At 46.0% G+C, this 24,672-nt stretch overlaps 1 protein-coding gene across 1 annotated transcript in view; it reads right to left on the reverse strand.

Annotated features, from left to right (window-relative positions):
- Positions 1 to 23,318, reverse strand: part of MMRN1 (multimerin 1) — a 110,010-nt gene extending 86,692 nt beyond the window's left edge. The window contains exon 1 of the mRNA XM_060247057.1: positions 22,760 to 23,318. Within this exon, the coding sequence (XP_060103040.1) occupies positions 22,760 to 23,286 (527 nt within the window). The 5' untranslated portion in view covers positions 23,287 to 23,318. The remainder of the gene's footprint in view (positions 1 to 22,759) is intronic.
- Positions 23,319 to 24,672: the final 1,354 nt, after the last annotated feature.

Below are 24,672 nucleotides of genomic sequence, written 5' to 3' on the forward strand. Positions count from 1 at the left end.
AATTGAGAGAACCTGGCAAAGCCAGCTCTCCCTCTCCCCCCTTCCTCCCCAAGGGCCTCAGCCAATGGAGAAAACAGAGGCTTTGCTCTGTAGCTCCTGTGTAACTGAACAAGCCTGGTAAAGCAAGCTGTGGTGCAGAATGATGTGAGAGAGAGGGAAAAGGAAGCAGCCTTGCTCACAAGCCTGATAGCAGCCCTCTGGGAGCCTGATCTGGCCCCCAGGCCACATTTTTGACACCCCTGGTCTAGGGGGTGGAGTTTTCCTTCATCTCATAATCAGCTTCTAGTTTACTCTTTACTATCTATTTTACTATACAAACAACTTCTGAAATGAATGCAAAACAAACAGAGGGACTACGCTCTCTTTCTTTTTCATAGCTTCCCAAACTCACCGGGAAGAGCCACATGGCTCTGCCTGCTTGGCCTGTCCCATCCAGCTTTCTTCCTACTGAGATTTAAAGGCACACACACCTTCCAAAACTCAGGTAGCTTCCTAGTTTCTTCTACGACTGTTGAGATACAAAGGCACATGGTGGCTCTTGGGCCAGGGCCTCCCCCTGTCGATCAGCTGGCTGGCAGCAGGGAGGAGCCTGAAAAACTGGGGGTATCCCCTAACCAGACCTGGGGACTGGCAAGCCTAGTCAATCAAAAGCCATACTGGCCAAAAGCCCCACTTGGCCCCACCCACTTTTAACAAACACTTGGCAGGTGCCAGGAAAGGTGTAAGTGGCACCTTGGCACCCCAGACACTGTGTTGGGGAACCTGGGCTAGAGGTTCCATTCTAGCTAAATTTAGTTATGATTAGGGGTGGAATTCTTGCAGGAGTTCCTTTGCATATTAGGCCACCCCCCCCCCCGATGTAGCCAATCCTCCAAGAGTTTACAAGGCTCTTTTTTGTGAGCTCTTGAAGGATTGGCTACATCAGGGGTGTGTGTCCTAGTAAGCAAAGGAACTCCTGCTAGAATTCTACCTCTTGTAATGAGTAAATTCCATTGAGAAAACAACACTGAAACCCAAAAAAGTTTCAGCTAAATCATTCTCCTTCAGTCAGATGAGCAGTCCAATCCTGTGTCTGTTGACTTAGAATGAATTCAACAGAATACACTCCCAACAAAGTGGGCACACCAAAACTGGAAAGAAGACTCATTGAACACATTGGGAATTGCTCTGGGTAAGTGCCCAAGTGTTTGTGAATGTTCCATAAGGCCAGGGCTTTTTTTGTAGCAGGAACTCCTTTGCATATTTAGGCCACAACCCTGATGTAGCCAGTCCTCCAAGAGCTTACAGTAGGCCCTGTAATAAGAGCCTTGTAAGCTCTTGGAGGATTAGCTACAGAAGAGGGGTGTGGCCTAATATGCAAAGGAGTTCCTGCTACAAAAAATGCCCAGCGTAAGAGTACCTAATGATGACAATTGATTCATATTGATAGTATCTTAACCTATGGCCTCCTGTTATAGTCATGGCTCAGAGATCTTATTATAGCACACGCAGATTGTGTAGACTTGCTTCTAAGATACAGATACTTTGAGTATCTTTAGAGTTTAGTCGGGTTAAGAATATTCCATTATGTATTAAATACTGAGAATAATGCATGATACAAATGCCCCCCCTCCCCAAATAAACCTTCACAAATCTATATCAGGCTTGAAATAAGGCCAGTTGAGTGATTTACAAGTAACCTACTTTTTAAAATTCATAATGCAAATCCAGAGATTATCATAATTGTATTTGAAGCAGCTAACACGAATGACACAGTTACTGAAACACAGAGATATAATAAGAAACAGTTACATTTGCAGGAAGGAAGTCCGTTTTGAAATAAAGTGTTTTAAAATGCCTGAGTATTAATCCAGACAGAACTCTGCCCTTTGATTCATTCCGAAACAAGTAATTCTGAGTTCATCAGTTGACAGCCGCGTGCCTCGCTTGTGATCCAGGAATGCTTGATCAGCAGGGATTAGAAGAAAGACCCTCTCCAAAGTGTCAGTCGAAATTAGGATGTTGAACATTTAATGTGCAGTCGATATAGTCATCCCTCTGAATAATACCAGACTGGGTGATACAAGGATGATAACATCTGCACGACAGAGACCCCCACTGCCTTACCAGGTAGTCATAAGCTTGACAACTGACCAAGGAAAAAAGTCGGGTCCCCAGTAGAGGTTTCATATATACAAGCCCAGGCTAGCCTCAGCTCTTCAGACCTTGGAAGTTAAGCAGGGTTGGGCCCAGCTAGTATTTGGATGGGAGACCAACAAGGAATCCAAGAGTTGTGACCAAGAGGCAGAAACACTTCTGAATGCCTCTTGCTTTGAAAGTTTTATGGGGTTGCCATAAATCAGCTGCAACTTGATGGCAAAACACACACACACAAAATGGAAAAAAAATCTTCAGTTGGAACTTTTCATGGCATGGAGCAAAATAACTCGTGGTGGGAGCCATGGCTCAGTGCTTGGCATGCAGAAGGTCCCAGGTTCAATCCCAGACATCTCCAAAAGGTGATGTGAAAGAGCGGAGACCTTGGACACCTGCTGCAAGTATGAGTAGACAATATTGACTTTGTTGGATCAATGGCCTGATTCAGTATAGGGCAGCTTTATAACTTCACCTGATATTAAAAGGATGGTTAGAGAGACTGATTTAAGGGGTTGGCCACCCAAACAGCAGCCCTTCCCTACTCAGGAGTCTCCCTCAGTATACTATAAAATCAGCCTGAAGACCAGCATCAGTGAAAGGGATACAGATACCACATAACATATATTGTTTGGTACAACTTGGGGTACATCTGCTGCAACACTCTGATGCACAGCTTTGGGGTGCTGTATAGTACTGGTGTTTCAGTGTGGCTCGACAGCCCCCCTCTCCGCAAACTTGATGTCCAACTCCATACAACCATGAGAACCATCACTCCAACCTATCCACTACCCACGTTTTGCCACATCACTCCCCAGCATCTCCAAAGACAAGATGCTCTCCTTTGTGAATATAGAAAGATCCCTGAAAGCAGAGAGTTCCCCATCCACAAAGACATGGCTGACATGGACCTATCCGGACTAAGATCCCAACACCCAGCAGTAAGATCTGCACAGATCCTGCAATCACAACATTACGATCTGGGGAATGAATGGTTGTGAACATGGATGCAATCAGTTGCACCCGATATCCAGAACTTGAAACACACCAATGAGAGGCCTGCAGGATTTGACTTGCCATGTAAAGTATGGAAGACGACTAATAGAATGCAAACAGGCTTTGGCAGTAGTGCAGACCTATGGCTGAAATGAGGCAAAATACCAGGACCTGGATGTAATTGTGGTGCAGCCTGCCAGACTATTTCCCATCTGTCACAGGAACGTGAGCATCGTGCTTTCCAGGGAGATGTGATGGACCAATTTGAACTCTTCCCAGCTGTGAGTGGACTGGAAATTTAGATATTACTATTTAGGGAGATTGCCCAATTGGTCTGCATACCAGTCGTACCAACTTAGTCCAGTATTTTATGTTGTTGTTATATGCTTCTTGTGTGTGACTTTGCCATATAGTAAATAATAATAACAGGGAACTTGAAGTGGCAAAATATTTTGAGCCAGCTCTCCATGAGCAGTTCCCTGATGTCCAGTGGACTAGCTAATGTTTCTACTAATATCAAAACTCTTTTCAGCTGTCCATGGAGAAGAGTAATCAACAATGTCCTTTGTGCATTCCGATTCAGAGGAGGCTTACAATCTGAAAGCAAAATTCCACTAAGGAAAACAATACAGTAGTTTGATCCGAAGACAAACTTCTGAAGATCTGGGCAGTCTTCCATTCACAAAAAAAAAAAAAAAGACCTCCCATTCATTGAGGGTCTTCTTCTGTTAGTGGAAGACTCCTTCCATTCATGCCTGCAGTCTTTCCATCAACTGAAGCCTCCTTCTTTGAATGTTAGGTTGTTGCATCGATGGCAGTGCATCCGGATCCAGGACGATATCCGAAATACTTTACATTTGACAAAGAGTACACAGAACAGTGTTTCTGCAGCACCGGTGCCATGAAGAGAACATCTCTTCCATCAGGGGATCCAATCCAGTGAAAAGTAGTAAGTGGCGTGGACAGGACTTGTTTTTTGTAGAAAAAGCCCAGCAGGATCTAATTTGCATATTAGGCCACACCCCCTGACATACCATTGTTTCGCGCAGGGTTTTTTGTAGAAAAGCCCAGCAGGAGCTCATTTGCATATTTGGCCACACCCCTGACACCAAGCCAGCCAGAACTGCATTCCTGTGCATTGCTGCTCAAAACAGGCCCTGGGCATGGAAGTCAGGGAAGGGAACAGCTTCAGTAGCCTAATTTCTGCATGCCCACCTGTTGTTAAAGACACAAGAGGCGAGCAGTTTTTTTAAAAGTGACTGCATGAAAGCTTATGCCCAGAATTAAATTTTATTGGTCTTAAAGGTGCCACTGGACTCAAACTTTGTTCTAGTTATTTGGTTGTGCTTCATGCATTACCAGTAAAGACCAGCAGGTGGCACCATTTCCCAACACACAAGAATTCCCACTTTTCAAGCCTCTAGCAAAAAGTATACATTTGTCTTTCTCTTTTATGAGTTACTGTTTTCCACAGCACCAGGACAGAAAGAAGCATGGAAAGTCTTTAGAATTGCACAAAAGAGAAATCCAGTGGATTTCCCACATGCATTTCCACAAACTTTGCAATAGGCCATTTTGTATTGTTGTAACCGGCAGACAAATGAGAAAGCAGTAACTGGATAACAGGTAGATGCCTGAATAGAGTAGGAGGAAGGCATGGTTTGTACTGGAGAACCAGGAGGTGGAAGAAGATTGCTGACCTTTCCTCAACCTGACAATTCTTCTCACCCTGCTTCAGTTCTGTGTTTTTAGATTACTGGTTCTACAACCCAGATCTTAGATTCTAATAGCCCCCTGTGGCCTCCATCTGTGAAAAGGAAAATCCACAGATCAGGCCCACATGGAGGCTAAATAGATTTCCCCCCCTTTCATGGTCTAAATGTAGGCCTCGGCCTGCAAAATATCTGTGGTATTAGCCCCAAAACCAAAGCTTCCAGCACAGGTAAAACTACCTGGGTTACATAGTGTCTGTCTTCTTTTACAATTCGATTGCTTTTGTAATGAGTTTTGAGCTACTCTGAGGCTTCTTCGTGCAAGAAGGCATGGGTGGGTGTGAATCATGTGTATGGCTGCTAGGCAACCAGCCCAACATCACCTGGAAGGAACCCACACAGTTTCTACCATTCTCTCCCCTTAGATATGTTTAGGCTGCCATGAGGTAAAAACTGTAATATGACTGAGGCACTGGTGACCAATCTATTGGTTCTAGGAAAGGAAAGGAAAGGAAAGGAAAGGAAAGGAAAGGAAAGGAAAGGAAAGGAAAGGAAAGGAAAGGAAAGGAAAGAAAAGAAAAGAAAAGAAAAGAAAAGAAAAGAAAAGAAAAGAAAAGAAAAGAAAAGAAAAGAAAAGAATTAGCCATAAGGAAAGATGGCGTCTTGGGGGGAACAGCTGAACAATATGGTGTGTCATCATCCCACACAGTCTGGTTTACTGACCCAATGTTTCATTCTAGAGTAGCCCACCGTTCAATCTATTTGTTGATCTAAACTATGCAGTAGTAAATAAACTTGGGATGTTTTATCACTGTGATGCTTTCTTTCTCCCCAGAAGGTGGGTTGCCTCTTCAGCATATGGTGGTAACTTCAAAGAGATCTTTGGCTTTTCCTCTGTTATTTAAAACCTGTGGTTTAAAACCTAGTTAAAAATGCACCAGAGACCACCCATGGCCTGTGTCAAATGTTAAGAAACACAGCTATACTACTAGGTAAGGTACAGTGGGCCATCAAGTCACAACCAACTCAAGGTGACCCCATGAAATTCAAAGGCAAGAGATGAGCAGAGGTTTGCCGTTACCTGTCTCTTCATAGCAGCACCTGTCTTCCTTGATGATCTCCCATCCAAACAGTGATTGTGGCTGATCCTGCTTAGCTTCCCAGTTCTGACAAAAGACAGCTAGCCTGGGCTACTGGGGCTGCTACATAGGCATAGGGGAAGCAATTACGCCCACTCCGGGCTTTTTTTGTAGGAGGAACTCCTTTGCATATTAGGCTACAGACCCCTGATGTAGCCAATGCTCCAAGAGCTTATAGGGCTCTTCTTACTGTAAGCTCCTGGATGATTGGCTACATCAGGGAGGGGGGAACCTAATATGCAAAGGAATTCCTGCTACAAAAAAAGCCCTGCCCACAGCTAACATTCACCCTGCAGAAGATGGCTCTTCGCAGAATTTAGCACTTCAGCAATTGGTGGAGCATACAGGTTGCTTATACTTCCAAACACTAAAGTCTTATGCAATTTCATTTTTGAAAAACAGCAGAACTGCAACTTTAGAGTTAGGATTTTTTGCCTTGGTAATTGTGCCTGTTTCTATACCATACATGCATAACGAAGACCCTAACAACAAATTATGGTTTCCCTGGATTAGGAACAGCACCCACATCCAGCACCCACATCCCAAAGGGGGATCCCCTGGTTTTGGCGACTCCTCTCTGCCATGCACCAGCTGGCTGGTGGGGAAATCCCCTCCCTTAAACAGCGATGTCACTACACAACATCCTCAATACAATGAAGTCACTTCCAGGTGGCTTCATCATGTCAAGAATGTCACATGATGTCCCCACCCACCTCCGGAATGTCCCCCAAATCTCCCTGCCAGACAGGCAAGGGGACCTGGCAACCCTACCCTGTGTCCTCCGCAGGTCCATGCAGTCAGAAGAGTGACAGGAGTTACATGCCTGGAAAATGGCCAAAGACAAAGGGGGGAAATGCAGTTGCGAAAACAAACTTTCCTTCTGCTTCCTCTTTGTCACCTATGGTTTTTACTACAGAAACTGTGGGAAATTCCTAGAGAATCACCTGGAAGTGAAGTCATATCCTTTTCAAATTTTATCCTCCCCAAGCACCACAGTAAAAATCTCCTAGCATTTGCTAAGGCATTGTGGACAAAACTATTTAGATTAGAACTGAGGAGAAGGGGCTTGAGCCTTCCCCTGCACTCTGGCCACAAATGGCCTGGGGCTCTACTGGGGGAAATTACTTTCATGGGGAGCCCCCAGTGAGGCAGATAGCTTTACCCAAGCCTGTTTCAGGTGGAGAAAACAGTGGAGGGGAAAACTGTTGTTATCCAAGCAAGGCCCCTGCAGTCCTGGGAACTGAATTGCAATCCTGAAATCACATTTTATAGGGATGCCAGCCTCCAGGTGGAACCTGAAGATCCCCCAAAATCAGAGGTCATTTCCAGACTACAAAGAAGAGTTTTCCTGGATAAACTGGATGTTTTGTTGGGTGGAGTCTATGGCATTGTATCTGAGGTCCCTGTCCTCACCAGGCTCCATCTCCAAATCTTCAGGGTTTTCCCAACTTGGATCTGGCCACCCTACCTGCCCATCCCTTGCTTGTCTCCAGGGGAGACCTAGCAACCATAACTCTGGCAACCCTGATCACATGGGTCTGGGGAAGACCCAGGGAAGAGCAATAATGTGTTTTAGACCTCTAGTGTGATCTAGACAAGAACTTGCAGCCTGAAAATTAGCTATGGGTAAAATTTTAGGTATGACTTGCCAAGAGAGAATGGTCTTTTGCCCCCAAACAGATTTGATCATGACTAATAAGGAAAATATTTGTTTTCTTCAGCAACGGAAACCTTGACACTGTGTACTCTGTAGCTGCAAACGTTTGTCTGTCATCATTTGTTTCCTTTGTCACATGCTGCCGCTCTCATTTTTGGACTGTGAGTTGTTTGGTTTTGAGGGCCAGCCTTGTTTTTCTTTTTCGATCCTATGACCCACTGTGGCAGTATTCCTCCATCTCAAAGCATCACTTGGAACAAGCCACATTCTCTTGCTTGTTTCCAGGCTATTCTCCAAGAAAAAGATTCTGAGGTAGTTCTGTCAGCGTACTGGGGGCGGGCTGAGATCCCTCTTCTTCCCCACCTCTGGATGGAGAGGAGGACGACCTGGAAAACCAGCCAGCTTGTCTGATCCTCAGCATATCTGATCCTCAGCAGTGGGGTTATATGGCCATCTCCTTGACCTCACCGCTACTTTAGCGCCAACTCTACAGATAATTTTTCAAGTCCAATATCCTGTATTTGCATAGTGCATCTTCATTGCTCAGAGTGATTCATATTCAGCATCTCTCTAATCTCTCCAAGGGTTCTTCAAGGGGTACATCATTCTCCCCATCTCCATTTGATACTTGGGACATCCTGGGGTTGCCAGGTCGAGCTTGGGAAACTCCTGGAGATTTGAGGGTGGAACTTGGGAAGGACAAGGTTTGGGGGAGAGGAGGAATTCCAGTGGAGTTTAATGCCATAGAGCCCTCACTCCAAAGTAGCCATTTGCTCCAGGGGAGCAGATCTCTGTCAGCTGGAGATTTGTAACTTCAGGAAATCTCCAGCCACCACTCAGAGGATGGCAACCCTTGAACAACCCTCTCTGATAGGACAGACTAGGAGACAATGACTGACCTAAGTTCCCTCACTGTGCTTCATGGCAGAGTAAGGATATGAAACCTGGGCCTAGGCGGCAGTAATTACTATACCATACTGACTTCCTTTACTTTATCGCTCCCAGTATACAGTAAAAATATGATTATACCCATATTTTGTATAGGGAAGCCTGTATCTTGGGTGACGCTAGCATTCTCTGAACTGGGATAAAAAAATTGGCACAAGCCAACCCAATAACCCATTAAACGAAGCAGGAATTTGAAGCAGGTCTCCCTTGCCTGAGTCTAGTATTCCATCCAGTACACCAGGGCGGCCAACGGTAGCTCTTGAGATGTTTTTTGCCTACGATGGTCAATGGCTGGGACTGATGGGAGTTGTAGGCAAAAAACATCTGGAGAGCTACCGTTGGCCACAAATGGTTTTCAAAATATTGACTCTGAAGAACTTAAGGATCCCCAGCAGCAGATCTTCTGAGGAATTCCCTAGCATGTAACAGTTCATGCTGCAGCAGACTGGCTGAGCTAGGTCTCTGGGTCACCTGCAACGTAAGGATGCCGGGTCTTGGAAGGCCCAAATCTGGCAACAGATGGGAACTCAGGGTGTAGGACTTGCTGCAAAGTTGAGGTGGGACAGAGGGAGAAGAAAGGAGCAGTGTAATGGAAATATCTGAGCCAGCAGCAGGAACAAAGACAATATAAACACCCATCTTCTATTTCCCTTATGACCAGAACAAGTCAGATGACTTTAGGTGAGACCTGAAGTGATCTGGAAAGGAAGGGAGGGAGGGAACTAAAAAACTGGTCTTTCTCCCATAACCTGATAAGGAGAAACCCTTGCCTGAACTTAGCCATGCCAGTGAAAAGCTGGGCAGCTGGCAACAAACCCTACTTGCATGAACCATTCATTCTAGGAACCCAGTTCTGCCCTACAGTTGCGTATCTCAGGGGAAGATGGACAGAGACACGTAAGCTGTCTGTGAGTGTAGTTCATTCACCCTCATCTATTATTTTATTGAAGGAACCCCAGCTCAGCTTCCAAAGGATCCCAGAAATTCAAAAGTAACTCCGTGTGAGCTCTTGTGCACCATACTGATATTGTGAACCATGCTGGATTTCTTTTGTGAAAGAAAACCAGACTCACCCCAAATCTGACAGAATATACAGTGAAAGGCAGGCTTGACAAACTGGGGATGAGCAGAAATCTGACGAAGGGAGCTTGACAGTTGAAAGCTTATATACCCAAAATCTTCTTGGTCTCTAAGGTGCTACTGGACTAGCATCTAGTTTCATAGCCACTCTTCCTTCTTACATGGGGCTATCACAGTTGGAGGTGGGGCTTCAAAGTAATGGGTGGAAAACCAGTGACTTGGGCAGCTTCCATGAGGGATTTACAAATGCTTCCCCCCTCAAAGGCTGTCAACTCTGGGTTGATCAAGCGCAATCAAGCGCGTGTCTCCGGGACAGTTCACCCCCAATCGCCACCCTTTGCCCCGACCATCAAGGAAAGAGGAAAGCCATTGTAAGACCAACCCCTGAATCCCCGCGTCAGCGAGACGGCGGGTCAGCTGCCGATAGATCTAACAACATCAGTACTGCCGAGCCGCCTCAATCCAGGTGCCGCTGGAGGTCATCTACCACTGTCTCCACCCCATGGCCTGGGCGAAAGCCGGACTGGTGGGGATCTAAAACGGAAGCGTCCTCCAGATAGCTCTGTAACTGCAGCGCCACTGTCCTCTCAATAATTTTACCCAAGAAGGGTAAATTCAACACCAGCTGGTAATGTGCCAATTCGGCCGGGTCAAATGTTGATTTTTTCAAGAGAGGGCGAACCACAGCCTCTTTAAGAGGTGTTGGAAAACTCCCTTCCGTAAGGGATCTATTCACGATATCCCATATAGGATATCTGAGCTCCCTCTGGCAAGCTTTAATAAGCCAGGAGGGGCAAGGGTCCAGATCACAAGTTGTAGGGCGTGCAGTAGAGAGGATCCTGTCAACTTCCTCTAGGCTGAGAGTACTGAAGTACGGGGCCTCGAGTTCACATACTGTCTCCAATGTGGTGGGAAGGTTGTGGCGGAGCGACGAGATCTTATCTACAAAGAAATTCGCAAAAGCCTCATAGCCGATCTCCAATTCCTTAGAATTTGTCCTGCCTTGTGGCAGCATTGTAAGGGTCTGAACTGTATTGAACAATTGTGCCGAACGCGAAATTGCAGATGCAATCTTGGTCGCAAAGTACGTTTTCTTTGCGGCTTTGACTGCCATCTCATAGGACCTCATAAACTCTCTGTAAGATGTTCTAGTCGCTTCATCTCGAGTACGCCGCCACTGCCTCTCTAGTCGTCTGAGTCCTTGCTTCATCTGCCATAACTCCATGTTATACCATGGTGCCAGTGGGGGTGCAGAGGACGCCGAGGTGCGATCTCATCGATGGCTCTGGAGAGTCTGTCATACCAAGAATCTGTCAGGTCATCCAGGGAATCGCCAGGAGGCCAGGGATCCCATAGAGCCATCTGGAACTGTTTCAGGTCCATCTGGCTCCACGGGCGAGCTAAAATATGCTCGCCGCCTAAACTAACTCAGACCTGGCAACCCTAAATAGTGAGAGATCTGCAGGTACCACCTGCAGGTTGGCAACCCTACCCCCAGGCAGCAACAACAAGCAGGAATGGTGCCCCATACTGCTTGCTGCTGCCCTCCCCAACCCACTCCTTTCCCTCTGGCATGGCTGCACATAATGACAGCTGTGAAGAAGCTCTCCCTGTGTTGCCTATCAGGAAGTTTCTGTATTCCGTGCAGGGACAAACCCCCATTTGGAAGCAGCCTTATTGAAAACCAACCCCACCCCCAGCTCTTACCTTACAGTCAAGCCTCACCAGATACCAGTACATATATTTGTATATATCTGTATTGGAATGCATACACCGAAGAACCATTACATTAATGTTCAGAAGATTTTGCCTGTTTATTCTTCAGTGAACCATTGCGTTATCCCTCTCTAAGCATCCTGCTGGAGTTTAAGCTGTAAAATGGGATTTTCTTTTCCAGGGTTACTTAAACGTAAGGATGAGAGATCTTTTAAAAGTACTCTTGAGTCAGAGCAAATCTTGGTTTGTCAGAGCTGGATAGCTGAGAGGATGGTAGGGTTGCCAGGTTCCCCTGGTCCCTGGTGGGGGGTGGGAGGTAGGGCTGCCAGCTCCAGCCTGGAAAACTCTTGGATATTTGAGGATGGAGCCTGGGGAGGACAGGGACCTCAGTGGGGTTCAATGCCGAAGAGTCCACCTTCCAAAGCCTCCATTTTCTCCAGGAGAACCGATCTCTGTAGTCTGGAGATGAACTGTAATTCTAGGGGATTCCCCAGGACCCAGCTGGAGGCTGGCATCCTTAGGAGATGGATCTAGCCCACTTCTGGGGACACCAGCTACCATTTTGGGTTTTTTTAAGACCATAACTTAATCTCAAGCTTTGATTCTTGAAATGAAAGTTGTCATGACACCAGTTCAAAAACTTGAATTTTGAAAATCGCTCCAGTTGGGCAAAGAGGAAGACTAGGCAGGTGTCATGGGTCAGTGAGGGCTCAGTGAGGTCTCCTCAGGAGAAGAGGAGTGATGGTATCTCTTTATCTCTTTGCGCCGCTTGGGAGCAGTGACCATAATGTTATTGATTTCACCGTTTGTATAAATAGGGAGTTGTCCAAAAAGACCGCCACAACCACGTTTAACTTTAAAAGGGGTAAATACACTGAGATGAGGAGGCATGTGAGGAGGAAACTGAAAGGAAAGGTACATACGGTCAAAACCCTCGGGGAAGCTTGGACGCTATTTAAAACTATAATCCTAGAAGCTCAGATAAAATACATACCACAAGTTAGGAAAGGCACAAACAGGCATAAGAAAAGACCTGCATGGTTAACAAACAAAGTAATGGAAGCTGTAAAAGGTAAGAAGGACTCCTTTAAGCGGTGGAAAACCAGTCCAAGTGAGATTAGTAAAAGGGAACACAGGCTGTGGCAAATCAAATGCAAGACTGTGATCAGGCAGGCAAAAAGGGACTATGAGGAGCATATTGCAAAAAACATAAAGACCAACAATAAAACTTTCCTCAAATATATTAGAAGTAGGAAACCAGCCAGGGAGGCAGTGGGGCCCTTGGATGACCATGGGGTAAAAGGATTACTGAGGAGGATAGGGAAATGGCTGAGAAGCTAAATGAATTTTTTGCCTCCGTCTTCACTGTGGAAGACGAGAACTTTTTGCCCTCCCCAGAACCACTAATTTTGGAAGGGGTGTTGAAAGACCTGAGTCAGATTGAGGTGACAAAAAAGGAGGTCCTACAACTGATAGACAAATTAAAAACTAATAAGTCACCGGGTCCGGATGGCATACATCTGAGAGTTCTGAAAGAACTCAAAGTTGAATTTGTGGATCTTCTAACAAAAATCTGTAATCTTTCATTGAAATCTGCCTCCGTTCCTGAGGACTGGAAGGTAGCAAACGTCACCCCCATCTTTAAAAAGGGTTCCAGAGGAGATCCGGGAAATTACAGGCCAGTCAGTCTGACTTCAATACCGGGAAAGTTGGTAGAAACCATTATCAAGGACAGAATGAGTAGGCACATTGATGAACACGGGTTATTGAAGAAGACTCAGCATGGGTTCTGCAAGGGAAGATCTTGCCTCACTAACCTGTTACATTTCTTTGAGGGGGTGAACAAACATGTGGACAAAGGAGACCCGATAGATGTTGTTTACCTTGACTTCCAGAAAGCTTTTGATAAAGTTCCTCATCAAAGGCTCCTTAGAAAACTTGAGAGTCATGGAGTAAAAGGACAGGTCCTCTTGTGGATCAAAAAATTGCTTAGTAATAGGAAGCAGAGAGTCAGTATAAATGGGCAGTCTTCGCAATGGAGGACGGTAAGCAGTGGGGTGCCGCAGGGCTCGGTACTGGGTCCCATGCTCTTTAACTTGTTCATAAATGATTTAGAGTTGGGAGTGAGCAGTGAAGTGGCCAAGTTTGCGGATGACACTAAATTGTTCAGGGTGGTGAGAACCAGAGAGGATTGTGAGGAACTCCAAAGAGATCTGTTGAGGCTGGGTGAGTGGGCGTCAACGTGGCAGATGAGGTTCAATGTGGCCAAGTGCAAAGTAATGCACATTGGGGCCAAGAATCCCAGCTACAAATACAAGTTGATGGGGTGTGAACTGGCAGAGACTGACCAAGAGAGAGATCTTGGGGTCGTGGTAGATAACTCACTGAAAATGTCAAGACAGTGTGCGTCTGCAATAAAAAAGGCCAACGCCATGCTGGGAATTATTAAGAAGGGAATTGAAAACAAATCAGCCAGTATCATAATGCCCCTGTATAAATCGATGGTGCGGTCTCATTTGGAGTACTGTGTGCAGTTCTGGTCGCTGCACCTCAAAAAGGATATTATAGCATTGGAGAAAGTCCAGAGAAGGGCAACTAGAATGATTAAAGGGCTGGAGCACTTTCCCTATGAAGAAAGGTTGAAACGCTTGGGACTCTTTAGCTTGGAGAAACGTCGACTGCGGGGTGACATGATAGAGGTTTACAAGATAATGCATGGGATGGAGAAAGTAGAGAAAGAAGTACTTTTCTCCCTTTCTCACAATACAAGAACTCGTGGGCATTCGATGAAATTGCTGAGCAGAAAGGTTAAAACGGATAAAAGGAAGTACTTCTTCACCCAAAGGGTGATTAACATGTGGAATTCACTGCCACAGGAGGTGGTGGCGGCCACAAGTATAGCCGCCTTCAAGAAGGGTTTAGATAAATATATGGAGCACAGGTCCATCAGTGGCTATTAGCCACAGTGTATGTGTGTATATAAAAAATTTGGCCACTGTGTGACACAGAGGGCGTTTTCGCACTTATCTTTTACTGGCGCGACCACCCTCCTCACGCCGGCGGATCTGCAGGGATTTCGCACCAGAAGCGCCGGCGCAGCCAAAAGAGCCGGCAACTTCCATCGCGGAGCCAGCTCAAACGGAAACCGCCAAGAAGCAGGAAAACGTTTGAGCTGGCTCCGCGACGGAAGTTGCCGGCTCTTTTGGCTGCGCCGGCGCTTCTGGTGCGAAATCCCTGCAGATCCGCCGGCGTGAGGAGGGTGGTCGCGCCAGTAAAAGGTAAGTGCGAAAACGCCCAGAGTGTTGGACTTGATGGGCCATTGGCCTGATCCAACATGGCTTCTCTTATGTTCTTATGTTCTTACTCTTCTCTGGTTAGACTTCATCTAGAGTATTGTGTTCAGTGTTGGGCACCACAATTTAAGGATACAGACAAGCTGGAAGGGGTGCACAGGAGGGCAATAAAGATGGTGAGAGGTCTGGAGACTAAGTCCAATGAGGAAAGGTTGAATGTTTAGCCTGGAGAGAGGAAATGACTGTGAGGTGATATCATTTTCAAGTACTTGAAGGTCTGTCATATATAGTATGGTGTGGAGTCGTTTTCTGTTGCACTAGAAAGTCAGACCAGAGTCAGTGGGTTGAAATTAAATCAGAAGAGTTTTCAGCTAAACATTAGAAAGAACTTCCTGGCAGTTCCTCAGTGGAACAAGCTTCCTCAGGAGGTGGTGGGCTATTCTTCCTTGGAGGTTTTTAAACAGAGGCTATATGGCCATCTGACAGAATGCTGACTCTGTGATCTTAGGCAGATCATGAGAGGGAGGGCAGCTGGGAGGTACTTGTGATTTTCCTACATTGTGCAGGGGGCTGGACTAGATGACCCTGGAAGTACCTTCCAACTCCATGTGTCACCAGTTTTTAGTCAGCAGAAGCCAACATGCAGGAAGATGAATTGCAGGCTGATCACAATTCACAGCCAACAGCTGGTGCATAGCCATCAACAGTCTCCGGCCCTGAGTCTACAGGTGAAACTAAGCTGATCGTACCCATCCCTCCAGCATCACCCATGCCTTTTGAGCACCACAGACAGAGGCTATGAGCAGAGCTACAGGAGAGATGGTGGAGTGCTTGCCTGCTGGCCTAATGCAAGCTGCTTGAGTAGTTGCAGAATTATTCCCAAGCAGCTGGCTGCAAATTGGGCCTTAGGCACATGCCTATAAAAACCAGCTGTCACAGATCTGCACAAACAACCTGGCACCTGAACTTGCTGCTGAACTTTTAATTAACATACATAGCAATACAGAGGCCCATCGCTATCCCTCGTGAGCTCCATCTCCTGGGCTGTCCTCCTGTCCTTGTCCTTCTGTTGAGACAAGCAGACAAGTGGTTTCCAGGAGATGGATTATCCCCTTTGCAGATTCTCCATCCCTAGTATCTCTCTTGGTGTTCTTGCTCAGTTCCTGGCCGGCCAGCCCCAGCTGCCTTTTGTTCAGCCTTAAATCCCCCTTGTCCACCCAGTGTGGTCCCACCTTTTCTTCAAGCGCCTTCCCCTCCCATAAACCCAGTTCTTCACACCAGCCATAGGAGACTGTCAGGTGGGGAACCAATAAGTTAATGTATCACTGACTCTACAGCCTTGGCTCCTGCCTTGCCCATATGACCCTTGGATTGGCTTCTGACTATATTTTTTCGGCTCTGCTTGACTTCTGCTTGTGAATAACTCTTGGACTGCTTGACTATGCCTCTTGGACAACCCCTTAGTAACAGCTCTCTTGGCTCTGAATTCTTGGTCTGGACTCAGTTTCCCTCACTTGACAGCCCTCCAGGAAGCCACCCTTGGCTCTGCCTGACCTGTGACAACAGAACTGGGCTCCCACGGGCCCCATCCTGGCTACAGTCCTGCTGAGGAGAACGGGACACAGTGGCTTAAACCCAAGTGGAATGATTATGTAAACAGCACAGCCGTGAATTACTGTACAGCTGGGTTTTGCGTGGGAGTAGTAAGCGACTGCTGTTTGAAGAGATAAGTGCATACACTCGAAGCGTGCTTAAGAAGGCTGCCTCAGATCGAGTTTGTACATTGGTGTACTGCTCATACGGAGGAAAGCATACAGATTTGAAGACTCCTTGGCACGGAAATTACTACTTCTCCTTCTCTCGCTTTCCAACAGGTGGCAATCTTATTTAAGAAGCTTATTTAGCTTCATTCTCGGAAGCTAAGAAGGCCCTTCACTGAATTTCCTTTTTATTGGCTGTGTTTATTGCAGGGCCTTTCTGTGCACGAAGTTTCAGGAACGTGTATTAAATTTCCATCTGAAAGGTGCCATCTTCTGCAAATGGGAGGAGACGGACAGGTGCGACCTTGTATGAAATGCAGTAAAGAGGTTTACAACAGAGCCGGGCAGAGCAGCTTGGAGTGAGTTCCCAGCCCAGCGAAACCCTTTGTTAACAAGAGGCTTATCTGTGCAGATGGCAAGTATAATGTAACGGGCTGAGGTTTTCTTAATCTTTGCAATGCACGTGGTAATGGAAATGTCATAAACGTTCAGAGAACTGTCAATAGTAATGACATAATTACCATTCTGAAATGAGTGGGAGTGTTTACTGCAGACTTCAGAGAAAATGTAATCTCCACCCATTAGAACAGCAGCTCTCCAGCACATGATGCAAACCGCAAAGTAGGGCTTGGTACTGAAAGCCCAAGAGAGAGAAAGGAAACGTTTTCTTTGAGAATTCACCGCTTCGCCGTCTTCCAAAACAGAGTTCTGAGAGATGCCTCAGATTCTTCTCGAGGCTGTGTTTCCTACGCTGAACAGCGGCACGCAATGTCATGATGATACCTACTAATCTTCCCTGTGTGAGTGAGGGAGGTTTGGGAAACTGGTACTTTAGATGTAGTTGTGTTTTTAACGAAGCCGCTGTTTATGTGTTCAGCAATTAGCACAACAGCATCTTTATTTAAAGCTCAGACTGAGCAGCTGCACGTTATATAATGTTTCTGGCTGCACCAACACAGAGGGAAAAACTGGTTTATTAAACTTCTACCTCACTTTTCTTCCAGGGAACTCAAGACAAGAGCCTCATTCACAAGGCCCACTGAACACATACACACAAGCAATACACCCTCTAAGCTGTGGAGTCTTGTGAGCAAAAGTTCTACTACATGAGCTACTGACATTAAAGTTGTGAGCTACTGCATAAATTAGTTTGCTCTGGGGCCATTTTTTCCTGAGCAAAGGCAAAAATGTATGAGCCAGAGGCAAAACCCCCCCTGTGAGCTAGCTCACGCTAACTCAGCTTAGAGGGAACACTGCACATAAGTATGGCGGCCAGTTCTTGTTTGGGAAATACCTGGAGATTCTGGGGTTGAGGCCTTGTGGGGGGGGGCAGAGGAGGAACTTCAGCAGGGTCTAATGCCACAGAGTGGCCATTTTCTTCCCAAGTGGCCATTTTCTTCAGGCAACCTGATCTCTTGCCTGGACTTCAGTTGCAATGAGGGCTGCCGCTCTCCAGGTGATAGCTGGAGATCTCCTGGGATTGCAACAGGTCTCCAGGTAAAAGAAATTAGTTCCCCCTGGAGGAAATGGCTGCTTTGAAAGGAGGGTGCTATGGCATTCTTCCCCACTTAGGTCTCTCCCCTCCCAAACCCCACCCTCACCAGGCTCCACCCCCAACATGCCCAGGAATTTCACAGTCCAGAGCTGGCAACCATAATTCCGATACCAGGAGATCTCCACCCACCACCTGGAGGATGGCAACCCTATGCACAACCCATGAATGCAGGAAACTACCTTCTACTGAATCAGACCCTTGGTCCATCAAGGTCAGTATTGCCTACTCAGACTGGCAGCAGCTCTCCAGGGTCTCCATTGGAGGCCTTTCTCATCATCTACTGCCTGGTCCTTTTAACTGGAGATGCCGAGGACTGAACCTGGGATCTTTTGCATGCCATGCAGATGCTCTAACAATGAGCCACAGTCCCTTCCACACACAGTGCAACCTGATTTTTCTTTATACATGAACTGAATTCTTGTGTTGCATTCAATGCATGCACAGCCAAGTGTGTAATTTCCACCCCACAAGCAAAATTTGGGAGGGGGAGGGGCCCTGCAGGTATACGATTCCCCCCAAATTGCAATCTCCTGCAGGAGGACTGATCTCTGTTGCCGGGAGATGAGCTGTAATTCAACGAGATCTGCCACCACCTGGAGGTTGGCAACCCCAAGTGCTCTGTCCCCCTTTCCTTATGAAATGACAATATCACTTTCCTCAAGGAGATGGACAAATATGCACCCAAGTGCAACAAGCAAAACATTCCAGTCAGCTGCAGCACATTGTAAGCGGGGTGGGGGGTGGTTTTGTTTTAAAAAGGTTTTATAGATCTATCCCCATTTAGTTCATAATATTAAATTTATCTCTGCAATAATCACGCGCTGGCCAATTGTTACTACTTCAGCATGAAAAACAACACAAAGGGGGAAACATTGAGAATTTCGACGCCCTTCTAATTGGTACAAATTGTCCCTGCCTGTACCATCTGAACTAATAGCTTATTTCTGTCATTTTTTTGGCTATTTCCTCCATGCAGATGCCTAGTCACAATTCATCATTTAGGAAAATCTATTAAAAATGTGGCTCATTGGAAGAATTGTTGTCAGAGGTTTTTCTTTGGGACCTTGCATGTGATGCAGATGGATCCTATGTATGGTCATTTGGAATGAAACCCTACCGTGTTTTTGCCCGGGGCTTACTAGCCAGAGCCCGCACACTGGATTGCAGTGTTGGTCCATACATGGTTCGTTAACAACACATACATTGAAAAGAAAGTTTGGCTCATTTAAAATAATAGGAAGAAGTCTGTTCAACCTAAGGATATCTTCTATTATGCTTTTTCTGTGCCACACCAATTAATAGCTTTCTCAAGACCTTCCATTTGTTCATTGACGGTGAACCCAATAATAACAGATTTGAAGAAGGGTTGCCAACTTGTAACCTGGCTATAAGGACTTGGAGTCTCAGAGCAGTTTACAATCTCCCTCCCTTCCTCTCCCTACAACAGACACCCTGTGAGGCAAGTGGGGCTGAGAGAGCTCAGAGAGAACTGTGACTAACCCAAGGTTACCCAGCTGGCTGCATGTGTGTGTGTGGGGGGGGATCAAACCCAGTTCACAAGATCTGAGTCCACCACTCTCCCATGTATATATGGGATCCCCCTTCCAAAGAGAAAACTAGCTCTGAATGGAGAAAATATTCTAGGCTGGCTGTTTGCCTACTGTGTTTTCTATTTGGAGGGAGTTGTTGACATAAGGAAATTTTCAAAAATTTGATCATTCCTGTGCAGTCTGAAATGGTAGCCTCAGCAGGTTGCCACGCCTTCTGGGGCACCTGAGGCCCAGGCCCTGTGGGCCACACTAGGAGAGGTGGAGGGACCAAGTTTGGGGAGGGAACAGCTCTAAGGAGCTAAAGCTGTCTTGTCTCCCACTGCATTGGGGAGATTCAAAAAGTCTCCACCCTGTGTAAGGTGATAAGCCTAATCAGAAGTACAAGATGGTGGTTTTAGGCTAAATTTTAATTGTTGGGGATTCTTCTTCCCCATCTCTCCTGAGAAATTTCAGAAACCTCATTTTAAAAAACATTTTGCCCCAAGAGGAGGAGGAGGAAGGAGAAGAACCCAGAGCCCAGGTCTCAGTCAGTTATTCTAGCTGAGGTGGTCCCACCCTCAGTCTGCTGAATGCCACCTCAGAGCATCTTATGAACCCTCTGGCTTTGAGGGGAGGAGAGAGAAGGGCTTTGTGGGCTGCCCAGGGATTCTAGCTCTTTTCATCAGTTGCTACTGCAACCTCCAGGTGGTGCCTGAAGGTTTCCTGCTATTACAGTTGATCCTCAGACAACCAAGTTCAGTTTCCCTGGAGAAAATGGCTGCTTTGGAGGGTGGATTTCATGGCATTGTACTCTGCTGGGATTCCTTCCTTCCCTTCTTGGGCTCCACCCCCCCAAAAAAAATCTCTGAGTATTTCCCAACCCAGAGTTGGCAACCAACTATAAGGAGCAGTTTTAAACAATATTCCTGCGAACCACCTTTTTAAAAGTAGGAAGGTAAGATATCAGGTTCCTAAACAGAGAAATAATGACCATGCAATATACTTTTAAAAAATTCTTCATAACATTCTTACAAATGGACTGTCCAAGGAAGACTCTCCAAATGTCTTTGAATTTCACTTTGGTTGAAATTTGTTAGTTAATAACAGTTGGAGATGCGCCGGTGCACCTAACTTTTCATGCCCTAATCTTATTAAGATGATTTTCATTTTCTTTTCCCAAAGATTTCACCTGAGCAGGATCTCAGACAGTGGTTGAGCTGAAGTTCACAAATAGTCTTTAGCGTAAACACGAGGAATGCTAGGTATAAACACAATGAGGCAAAGCATCATTCAGCATGTCCCTCTCTAGAAGATTCCAGAAAAAGTGAGTACCTGTCTTTTAGAAATGCTTTAAGTGAAAAATGCTTCTCTTAGGCAAGGGGGATTATTCTTCATGGTCCACTGTATCTCTTACTTCAGTTTCCCCAACTGAAAAGATGCCTTGTTTTAAAGTAATGGGCATAAGACATGGAGATGCCCACAGATGGTTTTAACAAAAGATTAGGGGGGAAATTATGAATTCAGTTATTAAACAAGATAGATAAATGGAACCTCCACATTCAGAGGCAGTAGACCTCTGAATACTGGAATCAGGCAAAAGCAGTAACACAGAGAGCTGTTCCCTTCATCCCGTACTTCCCAGAGGTAATTTGTATGGCCATTATTGCAAATGGGTTGCTGGTTTAGATAGATCCTTAGTCAGATCCAGCAAGAAGGGCGTGAGCACTAGGATGGGGTGGGATAAATCACCCCTGTTATGTATGTGGACTCAAGGGAAGACTTTGGTGTTTCCACCTGGCTCATTGGAACCATACGGACTGAGCTTGCGGACTTGAGAACAAAGGGCTGTAGGATGCAAACCCCCGCAGCCCAGGACCAATCACAAGCCCCCACCGGTTCAATGACCCAATAACATGCTTGTACGGGAACACAGAGATGTATATAAGTTCAGCCCGTGGGCCCCAAAGTACATAGTCTTGTACTGTGACCTTTTACTATGTGATTCCTGTTAAAGAGAATTACTTTTTCAGCTTGCTCCATGCTAAGTGACTGTGAATGCATCAGATTTCCATTGCAGGCTATAGCTTGGCAAAGCATCTTCAACTGCATGGGAAAGTTCACTTTCCATTACTGACAATGGACATAATTATGCTACAACAGTTTGAGTCTAGGAAATGCTGCCTTTGCTAAGACTTTCTCATGCAATTGAAAAAAAACCCCACCATAAAATAGATACAAGTTACGGTACTTCTTCAAGTTACTTGTAATTGCTTATATACCTAGAATCAGTGGGCTCCTTTTCAGGAAACCAAAGTGATCCTTAATTCAGACCTCTTTATGCTTTGTGCCACCTTATCCATAGATGTTATATTGTGTTATTTTTAAAAGGCCTCAGTTATCTCTTTGAGCTCCTAAAAACAGTGGACTGCTTTGCTCTCTCAATGAGCTGGAAAAGTAGCATTAAAACCCTTGTCAACAACCACATGTTGCAGATAATATTAAGCTGTTGTACACTTCTTCCTCTGAACTGAATAGCTGCCTGACATTTGTTAAGAACCTTTGGTGCAGCTGATGCTCTGGCTGAAATCTTGCACATAAATTAGACTGCTTTAAAGCCCACTGAAGCCAGCCACTATTTCTACCATGGTTTCTGAGCTTTGTTGTCTGCATTCTTTAAGATACAAATGTATAGGAAGGTTGCCAGGTCTCCATGGCCACCAGCAGGGGATGGGGGTGGGAGTAGGTTTTCCACGTCCAGGTTGGGAAACACTTGGAGATTTGGGGATGGAGCCTGGGGAGGACAGGGATCTCAGTGGGGTACAATACCATACAATCCACCCTCTAAAGCATCCATTTTCTCCAGAAGAACTGATCTTGATAGTCTGGAGATGTAATTCCAAGGGATCCCCAGGTCCAATGTTCCCTCTAAACTTCGGAGTGAGCAAAAATTCTACCTTGTGAGCTACTGGCAATAAAGCTGTGAGCTACTGCATAAATTATTGTGCTCTGGGGTGATCTTTCCTGAGCTAAGACAAAAATGTGTGAGCTGGAGGCTATCTGTGAGCTAGCTCACACTAACTCAGCTTAGAGGGAACACTGCCCAGGTCCCACCTGGTGGTTGGCATCCCTAATCCTGGCTTTACCTAAATTCCAAAACATTTTTGCAGGGACTCCTGTGAACTATGTTTCTAAGGCTAATGAGCATATAAGCAGTAAAAAACAAAACAGTGATTCTCCTTACTTTCCCCTGGTAGTTTCAAAGCTGGGTGTTTTGCTGTAGTCCGAATGCCTGGAAGATCTGTTTACTGTAGTTCCCTTAGGGCTTCTAGGAGCTTCATCATGAAGAGGACCTTTTCTAGGCTGGCTTTGCACATGGATCCCAGTGTAGTTAGAAAGAGCTGGTGCCTTAGCATTAGGAATGCCACTATCATTGATTCCTCTTGAGGGATTCATAGGCGTTAAGGGATTCTTCTCCTGGGTCACTGATGCCGTTTGTAATCCTGGAGACTCTTTTGTGGGTAGCGGAGTGCTATGTCTTACCTCATCCTCATGGCTCATATTCACCAAAGTGATTGTTTTTTCTGCAGCGGGAACCTCAGGGGTCACCACTCCATGTCTGAAGTTCTGCGTTTCAGCAGAAGTCAAACTAGGGTGGCTTGTGTTTGCTTCATGGTCCGTAGGTACATCCAGGGTCTTTACAGCTGAGCTGGCTTCTGTGTGCCTCCATTTCAAGAACATTAAAAACAGCACTAAGTATATATCTCTCATCCTCAAGGTTTGTAAGAGCTGGGTAGTGTCCCTCACGTTTTCTTCACAGGAGGCTCCTGCTGCCTCTTCCCCTTCAGTGGCTGCTTTCACAACGAACCTGCAGAAATGTGCCCAGCTGCCGGTGATTTTTATGTGCGGCAGAGAGAGGAAACAGGTTTTAATGTTTCAAACCCGACCGAGGAAGCTTCATTTCCTGTTTCTGTGGATTCCTCGGCGACCTGTGCCCTTTTGGAAATGTGGAGCCAAAATGCCTTAGGGAGAAGCAAAGAGTCTTTGTGGAAGCTACAGGATGAGGAATAAATGGCATAATGTGAACATGGAAATATATTGTCACTGAAATCAGCTCAAGGGGGATGGGTGGGGACGAAGAATCGCTGACTAACTTCCTTTCCGTGTTGATCGACAACAGAGAACACGAGCGATCTGTCAAATATGTCGCTTGGTTACAGAAATCTGTTTGGATAAGGCCATAAAGTTATGTCACTGTGTTGACAACTCCAGAATGGGACACGTTCATTAATGGTTTATTTGTGTCTTTCTTGGTACCATGGTGGCTTTGCCATAGCCTTGGTCACATTGTAGCATGGCAGTATTGTGTTTGCAATGTGGATCCTGTCTACTGTTTTCAGCTATCTCTTCTGCCACTGTAACAGGCTGATTCACACATTATGGTTTACACAAGTTGGGTGATTACAGACTGACACTTTGGGCCAACTCAGAGATGGCTCTGAAATTGACCCAAAAAATCCTTCCACACACAAATATCTGCCGCCCGTCCCCATCGCATAGTCACGCATCCTCCATCCTCTGCAGGCTGGGTCAAAAAGCTACCACTTCCGAAGCGGTAACAAATTTCTGAGCCGACAGTTGGCATCTGGAAGTGTCAGGGCATATGCAAGGCAACTTGACTGTGTGAAAGTGCCAAGCTGCCCCAAGCCACTTCTGCCTCCCCCACCCCCCTTAAAAACTGTTGGGAGCGCTTGAACGCATGAGTGCTTGAGCACTTAACTTGTTGAGGAGAGAAAGAGCAGTCCGGCTTCTGAGGCGCCTCCACATCTGGAGACACCTGGCTGCCTGGCAGACAAGATGCAGGCACTTCACCGGGGAGTGTGTGGAGGTTTCGGGATGGCTCTTTTTGAACCAGTCCACTTCAGGATACCTCCAATCTAATTTGGGATTTATACCCTTCTATACCCTTCTACCTGAAGGAGTCTCAGAGCGGCTTACAATCTCCTTAGCTTTATTTGTTATTCTCGTCTTTCCATGGATCTCTTTGTGTAACCTCCAGGTGAGGCCTGTAGATCTCTTAGAATTACAACTGATCTCCAGCCTATAGATAGAAGTTCCCCTGGAGAAAATGGCTGCTTCAGTGGATGGACTTTATGA

The sequence above is a fragment of the Heteronotia binoei genome, chromosome 9 (assembly GCF_032191835.1).
Source record: "Heteronotia binoei isolate CCM8104 ecotype False Entrance Well chromosome 9, APGP_CSIRO_Hbin_v1, whole genome shotgun sequence".
Taxonomy (NCBI): Eukaryota; Metazoa; Chordata; class Lepidosauria; order Squamata; family Gekkonidae; genus Heteronotia; species Heteronotia binoei.